General features: G+C 35.6%; 1 protein-coding gene across 1 annotated transcript; it reads right to left on the bottom strand.

Annotated features, from left to right (window-relative positions):
• Positions 1-361: 361 nt before the first annotated feature.
• LOC119072124 (BTB/POZ domain-containing protein 3-like) lies at positions 362-4,136 on the bottom strand. Its single transcript, XM_037177264.1, has 2 exons — positions 3,365-4,136; positions 362-447 (listed from the first exon to the last, which is right to left on the bottom strand). Exons 1-2 carry the CDS (start codon positions 4,134-4,136, stop codon positions 362-364), a joined length of 858 nt encoding a protein of 285 aa, XP_037033159.1.
• Positions 4,137-15,547: the final 11,411 nt, after the last annotated feature.

Below are 15,547 nucleotides of genomic sequence, written 5' to 3' on the forward strand. Positions count from 1 at the left end.
TCGTAATTGCGCTATGCGCAATTTTAAAAATGAACACTTTCAGTAAATTTGACCATGCCCAACTTGACTTGCATTTTGGTAACAGACGCATTAGAGGGTTGTAGACGTATTAGGGTTCCGGGCGTATTACGGCTACGGACGTATTATGGTTACGGACGAAATAGGATTACGGATCGTACGGGGCTAAGTCGCAGCAAACGCTCCGACTGTTCTGATGCCTTGTTTTTGGTTGAGTCCTTAGTGTCCTTAGTCCTTAGACGAAGTCTCTAATTTTGAATGACCCGGTTCATTGATGTTCGATCATTTTTTCAGTCTCCTAAGTCGGTAGTGCCCAGTATCTTAGTCAAGTCATTTGATAGTCCTAGTTAGGCCATTTGATGTTCGATCGTAAGTCTCTAATTAGGCCATTTGATGTTCGGTCGTGAATCTCTGGTTTTTTGAATGACCCTGTTATTTGATGTTCGAACGTTTTTTCACTATCCCAATGTCTCTGATGCCTCGAGTCTCTAATGCCCCAGGTTCTCGTTGAGCCGTTAGAGTACTGGAATCTTTGATACCCCAAGTCTTTTGTACCTCAATTTCTAGTTGAGCCGTTAGAGTACTGGAATCTTTGATGCCCAGAGTTTTTGTTTCCCGAGTTGAGCCATCCTGGTTGAGTCGTTTGAGTACTGTGGTCTTTGTTGAATCGATTTTTCTTTTCTTTTCTTTTTTCTTTTTAATTTTTTGTTTCCGAACCCCGTCTTATAATAGGTAAAGTCGCTGTTTTTCGTTCATTCATTGTTTGATTCGTTTGTGTCGACGAAAAAGAGTTTTGTTCTCGAAAAAAAATAATTTTGTGAAAAAGGAAGTGATTTTGTGAAGAGTGGAAGAATTGGTGATACTGGAGATGTTGGAAAGGCGAACGCGGACGCTAGCGCGACGGTAACTTTTTTGTTTTAATTTTTATCTGTGCTGTTGATCAGAACTAACTGTTGGGAATACAGCCAAAGGTTTGTCCGACCATCGGTATTCAGATCGGCACGCTGCTTTCTTAGAGATATTTCGGGTGAAATCCAAAAATTATGAGTATGTTAACCATTTATTGGATCTGTGTGCTCTTAACTGTATCTTTGGCACGTAAAAGGTGTTCCTAGAAAGCTGTTTGCCTTAGACTGGTGAGTTGCAGCTAATAGGACAAATCTTACGACGAAACGGTGTCTTTATTCGAACGTATGTTCAAACATTGTCTCTTCACGAGAAAAGTGAGATAGGCTCAGCGATGAGTACTCTTTTGATGTTTTGTCAATGATTTTTTGTGTCAATTGTGGATTTCCTTTATTGTGTCCGTGGTGGTGTATTAAGCCCTGCTGTTTTTGTTTACAATCTCTTTCCTTGTACCCCTGGCTTTTCGGTGTAAGTTGCATATGACGAATTTCCTTCATTCGCTTTCTATTTAACACTTACTCGTAGATATTCTAATTGTCCGTTGCCAATTGGCAACGTTGATTATACGTCTGACGGGTACAACGTAGATGTCACAAGTAACAACCGTACGTGTCCAAAGACAGGAAAATAGCTGTCTTGAAACCACTTAATCCGACATTACCGTTTCTATCAATGTTAACTTCATCAGTTTTCATTTATATTATGCTTTCCGAACTTCACGGTTCAAACGCCTAAACCACCTTTACATGAATAGAGGATAGTTCCATGATCAGCCGCCATGGCACAAGTTGCTAACTAAAACAACTTCAATTCATGTTGGTTGATATCTGTCACTTCTTTAGAAAAATATTTAGTAGATTGGTTCTAACAGCCATAATATGTAAATAAGTCTTAATCATCAAGTTGACGATTTTGATGCCGGAGCAGAGCAGGTATACAAATTGGAACAGGTAATGTTTCGGTGCTGTGTACCTGCAGCTGTTCGGAAATCTCCAGCGACAACTAATTTATTATAGTGATGTGAATGGTTGGTAATTCCAATGCGATTTTGCAGAAATATTTTGAAAAAATAGAAAAGAAAAATCGGGTCAGTTTCAAACTCTGTTATTTACTTCATGGCTATTCTGGGGTTGTATAAAATGAAATGCAAATTGGTTGTCGTCGCATAATATTGAGGCTATGTGCTATTTACACTGGCGATGTCAATAATTACTGTCACTATGAAGTACTGAATAACTCAGCTGGATACTTTTTATGTTACCTGCTGCAGATAGTTTTTTTAAGCTGCAACAAGCATCTTGAGGAAGTAACGAGCTTGTATAAATAAATTTTGTTTACACCCAAAAAATGCCGCCATAAAACTCCATAAAAGATGCAAACCTAGCAAAATCTGGCTCTTATTCATTAAAAACAGGGGAGATATCAACGTTTGAATGTGAATTCCCATAAAAATTCAAAATATCGGATTCGACCGCTTTTTTATGCAGCGCTACAAGCCATACCTCTAAACGCGTGGATTTGTTATTTGGTTATGTTATTAGGTGGGACAATTTTTTCTTTTTGATAAATGTAGAGAAACGATTGTTAGGAACGATTCCGATCCGAACCTCTATGATGAAATAAATCCATTTCGTTACTTTTCGAGAACAAAAGTCTGCACAATTTCAATTCAATTCAATTCTTTATTCATCAACAAAAATCTTTTTCGTTTACAACAAAATAACAATTTCCTGATATTCAGCCTATCAAGGACTTTACAGCAGCTAAATGGCAGCTAAACCTACAGCTCAGGAAAATGAGTCACTCTTAGTAAAACCTTACACTTGGCACAATAAAACACAAACAAAAACGTAATCTAATCTAATCAATATATTCCTTGTACGCACAAAATTCCTGCCTTGCAAATCAGGTCACTTGGTGACTGCATCATAACAAATGAGTGGCATGAACTCCGAACTCTTATCAGTCAAGGTATAAAACATATTTTGACGCCAGCTGCCATCGAAATCGAGATAAATCTTATAAGTACTCTGTGGTTCCAACACTATTGGCTTAACAAATCTGATTGTTGGTAGACTCCTGCATAGTTGATTGTCGCGGCAATTAAAGCTAAACGGTTGTTTCAGAAGAATAGTTTCTTTCGATTCGCCTGTTGCCAATCTCACAATTTTCATCACTCCAGATAATATTTTGATGCCATGCTTTTCTTTGTGCCAAATGAAAAACGATTGAATTGCCTTCAAAACATTATGGTTGCGGTAACTTAAGCTGATCACTTCTTGTTTCTTGATCCATCTTTTGAGTTCATCATCTCCGTCAAGTCTCCACCACCATCTCCAATTGAATTTGTAATAAGATTCAAAATCATCTTTGTATTTAAATTTCTTCACTTTAATGTGGCCACTTAATGACATCATATTCATCAGTTCAACAATCTCACCACGATCGAATAGTTCTTCATAATCATTAACGATCTGAGTGATTTGTTCTGAACTCATCAAATAGAATGGAATGCGGTACAAACATTCCCCCAGCTGCTTTTTGATGTTTTCCATATCCGACAAGTAGGCTTCGAAGTTTTCGCGTGCGTTTTTGGCCCAATCGATGCAAGCATCGAAAACATCTTTCGGATCACACATCAATTGGTCAATATCCAAAATACTTTCCAGTGTTTCGTGAGAACATTCACGAAATCCGTCGGTAGCGAAAAACTTTTTCGCATTTTCACTGATTTTAATCTCTAACTTCGCTTTTAATTCAAATCGATTGTAGAGATCCGCCAAATCACATCCCAAAATGAGTTTTTCCAGTGGCAAATGTCTGATAATAAAATCGTCGCACACTTTGAGTAGATCGTTGACCAAATACTTTTTGGCCAGATACATCAGTTTTGGCAGATTATTTATGGTGATGGAAATTCTGTCTGAGTAGAAAAATTGAGCGAATTCGATGAATTCATCATCATTCGCATCAATAATTTCAACTTCGTCGAGTTGTTCTTTCATTTCACCAAAGAACATTGCACGAAATACTTCGCTTTCTTTGGCTAACATTGCTTTATGCACTGGAATGCGAATTGGATGGACATCTGAGCTGAATTTAAACCAAAAATCGGCCGTGTTGCTATCCATAAAAAGGGATTTAGTGGATTCGTGGAAATGCTTTCGTTTTATAGTGATTCCTTGCTCTTTATTTCCAGGTGGTTGTGCCATATTGAGTTTTTCTTTGCGGCAACTATTCAGCAAAACGATTGAGACTGCAAACGTTTTTTTTTTATTTTAGACGATTCGATTCGACGCCGATATGAAATTAAACTTTCCAGAATATTCTTAGAATAATATTGTTTTTCCACTTATTTCACAACTATGATTACAAATCGCTTCACCTTTGCAAGTTTATCGAATCTAATTTAAACACAACTTTGTGATAGTCAAACACCAAACTAGACTAGTGACGGACATAATATAAGTGTTATGAAGTGCCTGATGCTGATGACTCGGTTGCCAATTTGAAAATGTGACATTTGAATGATGGTAAAAAATGTTTAGAGAAATATTTTGACAGTTCTCAATCTACGCCATTAATGCGTCGTCGGCGTCTGTCAAATTATGAGTGAGGTGTGAGCTTCCGCAACTGAATCGAGTCGGATGTGCTGAACGCAATAAGTTCACTTAATTTCAGCGCAAAAATTTAAGTTTACATATTTGTGACAAATACAAATATTGTACGTTCTTCACACAGTAAGTGCGCTGAAAATTCAAAAGTGTGAAGATCTAATTACCGCTGCGTTATATTGGACTTGTAATTTACTTTTCGGTCCATTCTCTTAAAAAATTCAAAATGTTTTCATTTTTGCTAAATGTTTAATTCATACAATGAAGACAAGTCATCTGAATTCAGAAGGGAAACACGAAGCCATGATCTTATCAGCTTGGATAAACGAACCAATTGCAACAAGCGTTTAACTTTTTCTTGATATGAAGGAACATTTAATTTCATTCTCAACGCAAGATGATTGAACTGTGAGTACTAGAGGTACTAGAGTACGAATGCAAGCCTAGTAGATTCTTAATTATTAAATTTTAAACTAAAAAAAGACCTGGTGCAGTAAGATGTATACATCTTGGAACAATTCATGTTTTGCTTAAGTGGATGAACGGATTGTCGTAGTTTACAGAGTCACAAGCAACAGCTTCGTTAATGTAGAAAGCTCGTTTACATTACAGTCGTATTACTTTCACAAAAATGTCACAACAACTGTACAACATCTTTGGCAATTCTTGTTCGTCTATTTTTTAACAACGAAAACGAACTGACATCCACTCTACATAAAACATGGAGCTGTAAGTGTACAAACACCCACACAAAAACAGCATATATCTCACACATGTTCATTTCGTAAAGTCCGTTTTCTTTCTTTAAAACATAGTTTTTCCATCACGAAAAGTATAAAGAACATTGTAATAAATGATACTTTTCTATTTTACAATCCATTGTGCAAGTGAAATGATTGCGTTTTTCTATTCGACGGTACACTGGGTAAAAAGTACTTTTAGTAAAAGCCTTCAAGTTTACGTTATTTCAAACACATAACTTTAACGAAATAAACATTCCAATTTCCTACTGACATAACGGACAAACGATTCGTCAATCGATTTACGATTATTTTGAATTTTATTTTCTTATTTTTTGTATTATTTAGTACCCTGAAAGAAGGCTCAATTTGAATAAAAAATGAATTTATTCAAAGTGTGATGGAATGGAATATTATTGCGGCAAAGAATTTTCAAAGTCACAGCCAGCCAGGAATGTTTTTACGAACATTCTCGTTCGTTACAAACACATTTTTGGTGCACAAAGAAAATTAAATTTGCAGCGAAGGCCTATGCTGCGAATAGAGGTTAATCTAAATTGAAAAACCTGATTTAATACAAGTCAGGTTATGGTTCAGGTTCTTCAGTAGCACAGTGCTACTAGCACATTTTTTCCGATTCAGAAAACCTTAATGTGGTAGTGAATCAGCTTATCATAATCAGATCAAATCAAAGTAGTAGGCTTACGTTGAAATGACGTTTACGTCAAAACTAGGTTCAAAGAAACCTTGAACTGCCAAAGCAACTCCATCAATTATCACCTCAATGTATTCAGTCAAAGCACTGTCAAGCACCGAAGCTGACTTTGACATCACTCAATTAGAAGGCCAAAAACACACCTGTTGACTATTTTTTTAAATTTTTTGATAGCCATTGTATGAAAAAGAATGGCCAACTTTGATCGGTTCAGTCCTCTATTTGAGTGACGTCAAAGTCCGCTTCGGTGCTAGACAGTGCGTTGATTCAGTCGTCTAATTCTGTGTTTGTGTTTGGAACTATGGGCGCATTAGTTCGTTGTTAATGACACCTTTTTTTAAAATTGTTGACTACAATTTCCTTGTGTTTGACAAAATGTTGTGCGTGCCTATCACAAAACAGATGGTTCAGGTTTGTAAGCAATTTTGTGATTTTAAAGAGGGGGAGGGGGAGATGGCGTGAACTTTTGTGCCACTGCACATCTGATTCGGTTATATATGGCATTACCTGCATTACCTCCGCCCATACCTTGTTCGGAACAACAAAAAAGCTAAATTTGAAATGGAATGAGATGGTATGAAAGGTGAAATTATAATTGTTTCTTGTATGTTGTAGGTGTCTATAGTATAGACTCTATACTCCTCCTGAGGGGCATTGTCCCTAGGAAGTCTCGAAAGAATGTCCTTCAAAATTTTTAAAAATTAAAACCTTAAATTCATATAAAATCCTCATGAAAATCCGCAAAATCATACAAAATCCTTAAAAAGGCTCAAGAAAATCGAGTATCAGTAAAAAATCCTTGGAAAACGAAATTTACAAATTTCTGCCCCTGCGTTTATTTTCAAATGAGGACATAGTGCCTGCTCATTTTCGCTACAGACATTTTCAGGTTTTTAGGATGATTTTTGACGTTTCAAACAATAGACTGGTTCTATTTACTCATAGGCTTATTCCAAGGCCATATGAATTGTCAAATTTTATCCATATAGTCACTCAGCCACACCCTCTTCCACTCTTCAAAATAAATGAGTTCTCATCCATGTATGCAATATTTTTGCGAATATTTTCCCAAAGTCGAAAATTACACCTAAATCCAAATAATAAAAAAAATCAAACACGACATTCATGTCTGCATGTCGATACATAAACTTCATGTTTTCAATAATGGTTCAGCAATTCCTCATGTTCAAAATTATTAAAATAAAACAAACACTTAATAAACGGCAACAACATACGAATGCCAATAAAGCTGTTGTAGGAACGGTATTTAATATTATAATAAAAAAAAATGAAGAGAGAGAGAAATTGAAATGGCATATTCAAGCCAATTTAGCTTAAACTAAAATCATGCCATGAATATTAAGTGAATTCTCCATTGAATTATATCGATATTCGGAAAAAAAGAAGGAAAAACGCTAACAACACAGTCCAATAAACCACCCATTTTCGATTCACCACCCCGATATTAGCACATTGTATAAATTGTGCTACTCAACGTGAGCGATTTCAAGCTATAATCGAATCCATTTATGGAGAGTTTATATGGATGTGAGTGTATGTTATTGCACGTTAGATATATTCCAATTCAAAACCATCACTTGATACGATGTAGAAACACCATCCATTCACAGTGAAGCACTAACTTGAATACATATTTTAACACAACATCTGAGAGGTCATAACTTGGAAAGTATAGCACACAAAACTTATTATTTCCGCACATAAACTGTAACCTAAAGTTGCTTGGCATATTTACATAATTCTAAGTGGCTGGTGTTTGGTAATGTGTTGTGTGTGTTATAATTCGTTTCATATCTTTATTGTATGTTCGCCTCTTATATCTCTGAGAGAATGAAATTACACATTGTACGACCGCATCAGGCATTAAACACACATATAGAGGATACAAAGGCTAGTTATGGATTACGTTTAATCTAACATGAATATATTACTTACCTAACCAGTCGACAATCGTATACAGAATTTGATATGAATATAATACTGATACCGATCCAACACAAGGCTTAGAAAACACACTGCATCGGAGTAAAGTCTATTTAAGGGTGAACATTCCGTCCATAGTCAACACAATTATTGCAGTTGTTTGGGGGGGGTTGCATATGCATTGATGGCGGACCACTGAATAGAACCGCCACATCACCATATGTTTCAGTAGGTGAAACGATATGTGGAGCAATGTTCCACTTATGAATATACGACGCCTATTGCCTGTTATAGTATATACCAGAAAAGCGCACACATGAAACGAATATTATCCCTACAAAGCGTCTCATGCTGATGAATAATTTGCTACGTTGTCCTCGGAGAGACTATATCCAACTTGTATCAGATAGCAGAACACACAACATAAAGGCCACACCATGTACAGAGAATTATACAGGAGAAATATGTTGCGGTTTAATTATTCATTGTATAATGAGTGTGATATTAGGATATGGAAACGTATTATTAAAGCCGTATACAGAGATAAGTACCATGCAATTTCCATCCTGTTGTAGCTTTCTTTTGTAAATTTAACGGTAAATTAAATTTGCCTGATGGAGGCTCTGCGGGTTTGTTGGCCGGATATAAATGCGAGGGGCAAGTGCAATATTACTTTTTGAATGTGTTTTCGGGGGCCAGTTAATAGTTTTGGAAATTGTCAGCCGGAGATGTTTAGTGTACATTCCAAATGGAGTACGAAAATTCGGAACAATTTGCGGCCGAATGTTTTTGATGCGGTCGTCCATATGCGGAATAGTTGTGCTCGTAAGTTATCTGGGAGTGTATGGGACTTAATGGTTAACAGTTAAAATTCGTAATAATAAGCCGTCTCTCATGAAATACGTTGGCCAATGTTTTTCACATAACTGTTTGGTGGATGGAATTACTTTACAGAGCACCATCGTCCATTTATTTAAAGAGAACGTGGTATAGCATACTCAACATAATGGTGTGTCATAGACTTTAATTAAAATTGACTGCATGAAAACTATCTGTTGATAAAGTCAATAATTCCGAATGATTCGTAGGAATCGAGGCAATTCTGTGGTAAGACTATGGCAGAGAATAATGCGTGGAAAAATGACTCGTTTTATGTCAAACACTTCATAAATTTAGCCTTTGCATATTGGATGGGATAGCTCAGTGGCTACTTACTAGCCTTCTACCAAAATGATCCGAGTTCGATTCCCGGTCAGACGATTCCATATGGAATTTTTCTAGTTATTATATCGCATTGGTAATGTTCTCAAGTCCAATTAATCTTCATAGATAGGTAGGTTGGGTATTTGCAGTGTGTTTGGGGGCTACACTTATGTACACACTGAATGGCTCGTATCAAGCATAGTAACAAACACTCTAAATGACCGTCTTTTTCTTAATTTCTTATTTCTCCAACTTCTCATTTCTCCATATATTCGTTATGGATAAATGAGAAAAGCTGGAGAAATACAGTGAACGACATCTCAAATGTCTCATTGTCATTTTTTTCAGAGAATGTCCTTGTGAATTTGCAATGACACAATAAAATTCTCAGAAAAATTTGACAGTGAGACATTTGAGATGTCATTCACTGTAAGAGATTTAGAAAAAGAAGGTCATTTAGAGTGCTTGTTACTGTAACCCAAATACGATAAATTTGTGTGCAGTCTACATTTAGGCGTGATATTAACCTGACTTTCATTCGAGAGTATTTGCACTTTGCAGAGAGTTCGGAAGTCACTCTAAGCTGGTGATGCATACTGAACTTATTATTAGCCGTAAAGAAAATGCTGTTAGTGAAGTCTCTAAACAAACAGACAAACTGTGCATCACAACTATCTTCAACGATGTGAAAAGCACATTCGAAATTCGAGGTTCACATTCAATTCTACAAATTTCATTTTTCATAAACCGTGAACAATAAACGTTTATGCATATCCATTAGTAAGATTAAAAACGGTATCCATGTCCTCACTGGTATCTGTTTCGTCGATCTCCGACTCAAATCAGCTTTTATTAAAAAAGTTAATGAGCCAGACAGTGCTGTATACAAATTATTTTAAATTCAACGCGTATTCTATGTACCTCGATTCCAGAGTGCCAGAGAACATCCACAATTCGAATGAAAAGAAATAATGAACTGTACTGGCATCCACTTATCTCTACTTAAATCCTTTTCTTAAACAAAATACAGGTTTCCTCATTTATATTGTTGAAATCACGTAGTGACTTACTCATCTATGTTTAACTTTGTGCAGTAGAAGTAAATCAAAACTCCACAATTATATAAATGGTTTGTTTGGGTTTTTCTTCATCGTTTTTCTTCTTTCTTATAGCAATTTTCATTTTGCTCCGATGCTCAGGTTCAGAAACTTTTCATGAAAGATTTCTGTTAAACACGTTTCGTCGAAAACACGAAAGGATGTTATATACGTAGTTTTTTTTTGAAAATGAACAGCATACCAGAATTTTAAATTAAAATAATCGCTCGTACAGAGCTATTTCGTTTATATACGATAGTGGTATGCTGGTACACACAATTTTCTTAGTGCAAATGAAAAATTCAACAATTTACTTGCATCAGTTCATGACAGGGCCTATTTATGGGAAGGACATTCAATTTCCGCGAGCAATTTTATAGTCTCAGTACTCATACTTCGGAAGACAATAATTTGTTGTCAAGTCTAATCAGTCTCAGGCCAAGAATTTTCAGATTTTGTTTAGGCTTGCCGGGCGTGATCTCGACTTGGTCCTGATTTTTAATTGATCCTGATCTTCACTTAAACCTGTTGACTTGAACCTGATCTTGGCTCGATCTTGTCTTGATTTAATATTTAGCTCTTAATCTGAATTCTGAACCTGAACTCGAAATTTGTCACTTCACGTTCATTAAGTAGTGATGGGGTTCAGGTTTTTAATATAAAAGCTTGATCTAGTCTTGAAGCTCATTTAACATTTAAGGCCTAATATGAATTCTGAACCTGCACCCGAAATTTGTCGCTTCAGGTTCATTAAGTAGTGATGGGATTCAGGTTAATATAAAAACTTGCTACGAAAATTTAAAATTATCCTGAACTCTACCTGAAATCGCCAATTCTGAAATAATAAATTTCGAGCTCAGGTACCTAAGCTTAAATCAGTGTTCACGTTTCAGGTTCAAGTAGCGTTAAACACAGTCGAAGAAGGGATGAGTTTTCCAAATTTATGTGGATACAGTGCTTCATCCTTGATGTGCTAGCTCTAAACTATTTGAAAATAATGTGGTGTTTTGAAATGGTAATTTTTTCTCCCAATCATCATCTAATGTCGTGACTCTCAGATTTCATTCTTGGATTCCGAAAGAATTCCGGATTGCCTGGATAACAAATAGAATTGGGACAAATTTATGTTGAGTCGGATTTTTTTGTTATCATGAAAAATAGAGAAAAAAGCTACTGGATCCATCTCGAGGCTGGACGTCGTTAATGTGTTAGATGTTTGAGCAGAACAAGAAATCATTTTCAATTCAATTTTTGGTAGAAACTACAGCTGTTTCTACTCAAAATTTGATAAAATTTTTATTTTCATGGGATTAGGATATTCTTTGTCCAACCCGAGGTCCAACCCTAGTCCAAGTAGTTATAGTGATATAAGATAAATGTTATAAAGGGTTTGTTCAGGACAATAAAATTTTAATTATTTACCCTTGACTATACAATTCACGACGTAAGTGCCCCTTCTATTTCAAACCATACCGCAAACCGGGTCATTTTACAGCTTAGTCTTTGACAGTTATTTTATGATGTCAGCGTTACTTTGTCCAGCTATCAGTTGTAAATATTTAAATTTTTGGCGTGATTAATTAACGATTGAACGGCAATTAATTGAAAGAAATTTTACTGAAAAGGGCAAGCAAATTGATGGATATTGACAATTCAGGTAATTATTTCCGAATTATTCATTCTTAAAAAGGTTGCTTGTGAACTAATAATAACAACGCAGTTATGAATAACCTTTCTTGCTTATTGGAAAAATTAAATTAATTTGCTATGTCTAGACATAAAAATTTCAAGAAAAAAAACCCCGACCATACGTCTCTCTGTTTGGGTTAGTCAATTTTTCCGATTAATCTTTTTACATTAAAAATTAATTTTCCCTAGAAGATAATCGAAATTTTAGCTTTATAAGTTCAAGGTTGCTGAGCCCGTACAATGGTAGGAGTTTCTTTGCTATTCATCGAGTAATTATACCGATTTTTATGTTTTAAAAAAATGTTGAGAGAATTATGGAGGTCTTGGAGATTTGGTAGTCAGAGTTTTTCAACAAACGATTTTTTTTAATGTACTGCCATTGCATGTGATTTGCGTCAATTATCGATGAAAATATTCGTAAAGTTTTCCACAGCCTTAATAAGGGTAGACGTATATCTTACTACTATGTTAGTCCATTATCGACGCCCAGGCAGAGTTAAAATTCTTGACCATTCCTAACAGTTCAACAAATTTCATGTACCAAATACATTGAGTGTTCAGTAGACACTGTCCAGGTTGTCTTAACTTACTTAGTCATTTATGGGCTCCCGGACTGGTTACTCAAAGGCGGTTCGGACGGCGTGTATCTATGGACTGACACTTAAAAAATTTGTGGACTTTAGCAATAACCCTTGAATAAGCCCTGGTTCACACATTGAAAATCTTTGTACCCATTCCGGTGTATTGTGGCTTTAACTGCTAAATTGAAGGCTAAATTACTTTTACTATACACTCAATACGAACTGTGAATTTAGCACTTGTTCGATCAACTGTATAATCAAGACACTTCAAATACAAAAACAATTTATTTCTAGCTGATTTACCACTGCATTACTGGAAGTAGAAAATTGAATTCTCTAAATTCATTCGCAGATTGACGAGTTAGCAGTGAAACAGAACAAAAAATCTTAGAGACACATACAGCATGACGACCCATGCGGATTTTATTGTGCTGGTAAACGTTTGCTACATATAAATTGATTGTAAACATCCCTCTCTGCAAATATAATAATCTAGAGGTGTTACTTCTGTTGAATAACATCGTGATAAGTATGGTATCACACTGACTGATTGTCAAGTTAACTAAACTTGTTTACTGAAGTTTACGTAATTTTCGGAATAAATGTCGCTGGAGGCAAAACTTCGTCGATGAAGTGTTTCGTTGCAATAAAATCAATTCCATAATAATACATCCCGCACAGAACGGTTAAAAGCGAGACAGTTGCATTTAAACGAACTGAGATGCTTCCCATTGTATCTATTCAACGTTGCGAGGAAAATAAGCAAATCAACAATAGAAACGCCAGAATTTCAATGGTAAAATACATTACGGAGTGACTTAATAACGTAAACACCTATAAAAACTCTCTGCAGTCGGGGGGCAAAAACAAAAGTAATGTGGTGATGGTTATGTTCTCAATTTACCTTCATCAGCAGTTTTATTATATGAAAAAGGTATGAAAAAGCAATGGGTTTTATGTAATAGGTACACAATGGTGAATGAAAACCGTTACAGGTTCAAGTCAACCCAATTTTCTATTATACACACTGTGTGTGTCGGTGCGGAGGCAACTTCAAGGCATTGACGAGGAAAAAAAATTGAATGCCAGCGTTAAACATCTATGAAATGCGACTAGTAGAATGGTTTGGGTTTATATAGAATATACCAGGCACTTCACTTTATTTTGTATTAAATGGAGGGAAAGGGAAATTAGGTTGTCACATTTTATTTGCTTTTATATTTTCAAGAGCAATTTACTGTATAGAGTTGAATTTATGATTATTGTTTTCGGTTGCGACACACACATTCATAGATAGAGAGACCGTAAAATGCAATGATGATGCTGATGGTAGTGTCGTCGTTTTGTCGTCGCGCGCGGCACAAAATCAGACAATGGATGCTATAACTTTAATTTTAAATTATAAAGAGCTTATGGTTAATTACACGCTGACATTTTAACTATATATTTATGACGCACAAGGGAATGCTACGGTTAATTAACAAACTTTAAAGTGAGAATAACATGTTGGAGGTGGTAAACCCGAACGGGCAAAATGGAAACGTATTATGGCGATAAATATATTCAAAGGATTTTTGGGCCAACACTCACCACAAGCATATAATTGCATTCAGATTGTAGGTTTTGGTTTTGGTTCGATTCTGGACAGTGGGTTTGTCTGCTTAAAGCACTTGCATTTGTGTTTTAACTGACAGCAAAAAAGCATGACTCCTGTCTTGTCGAAAGAAATGCAACGCAAATTCCGATACCATCGGCCTAAAACTATTTTCTATTGAAGCTATTATGCTCCTACAATGCTAGTAGCAGTGCTATGGGATGATTAATTAAAAGCTCTGTAGAATAGTTCTGGATCCTTCGGTACTCTCGAGAATCCTTTTTCTGGAAGATGGTTACAGGCAGGGCATAATGTTAAAGAAATTTTTTTGGTAGATTTCGCTAAAATAGCATTAAGTTTCACTAAAATTTTAGAAAAATTCACCAAGTTTTATAGTGAGGTTTTAGCGAAATTTAGTGACATATTTTGTTAAAATTGGGTTCTGATACAGAGACCGACCCAAAACTATGTCATTATACTGCAGAATGTGTTACAGGTTATAACGCTCGATATTAGTTATTACAAAGCATCTACAACCAAGAAGCCCTAGGATCGGAATTTTTTGGAGGAAAAGCAGCCTCTTTTTGAGTATACAAAACCTGAACTTAATCGCATTACGTCAGCCTTCCTCACTTAAATTACATGAGAAATTTGTGACCACTGCATCGATGAAGAAGTCCCTTCTTAAAAATTATGTTCTAGGACGTGTACATTCTCCATTGGCTATTACCATCGAGGACTAATAACTATCGACAAGTTGTAACCATAGAAAATTGTGACAGATAGTGCCAATTTTTGTGTTGACAATTTTTGTGCTGGCACAAATTATTTATTAAATCACAAAATTTTTGAAATTCGTTCAGTTTTTCGTTGTAACACAAAAATGTGTGCCACCACGAATATTTAGGCTGACACAATTTTTTTTTTAGTTCGGTTCAGTTTTTCATCCAAGATCTCAACTCAATTACCAATTTAAATTTACAGAACCAAATTATAGACAGCAACTGAATTCGTCCTTCCATAAACTGTATTAGGAAGGTGTTTGGTTTGCCATAGAAAGATAAAAAATGGGTTCTGGAGATAAAAACAAATAAAAAAGTTGAGATAATAATTTCAGAAAAGGAGACTACATCAGAGATTATCATGATTCTTTATGGTTCTAGTGCAGATTTACCTGCTTTAAGTGACTTTCCTGTGAGTGACATGAAAGTCGTCGGATTATTCACCAAATCAACTTTCAAATGGATTTTTTTTCCTGAAATAAGAAAGAGGCAGCACTCGAAATACATGCACAAGTAGGAAATTTTGTAAGAAAATGTTAGTTGACTTTCATGTTTCTTCATGGTTCTGCACTCGAATCATAAAGAATCATGAAAGTTAACTAACATCAAAATTTTCTACTTTTGCATGTCTTTAGAGTTGATCCAAAATCTTAGGATGAAAAGC

The sequence above is a fragment of the Bradysia coprophila genome (assembly GCF_014529535.1).
Source record: "Bradysia coprophila strain Holo2 chromosome IV unlocalized genomic scaffold, BU_Bcop_v1 contig_81, whole genome shotgun sequence".
In the NCBI taxonomy this organism is placed as follows: domain Eukaryota; kingdom Metazoa; phylum Arthropoda; class Insecta; order Diptera; family Sciaridae; genus Bradysia; species Bradysia coprophila.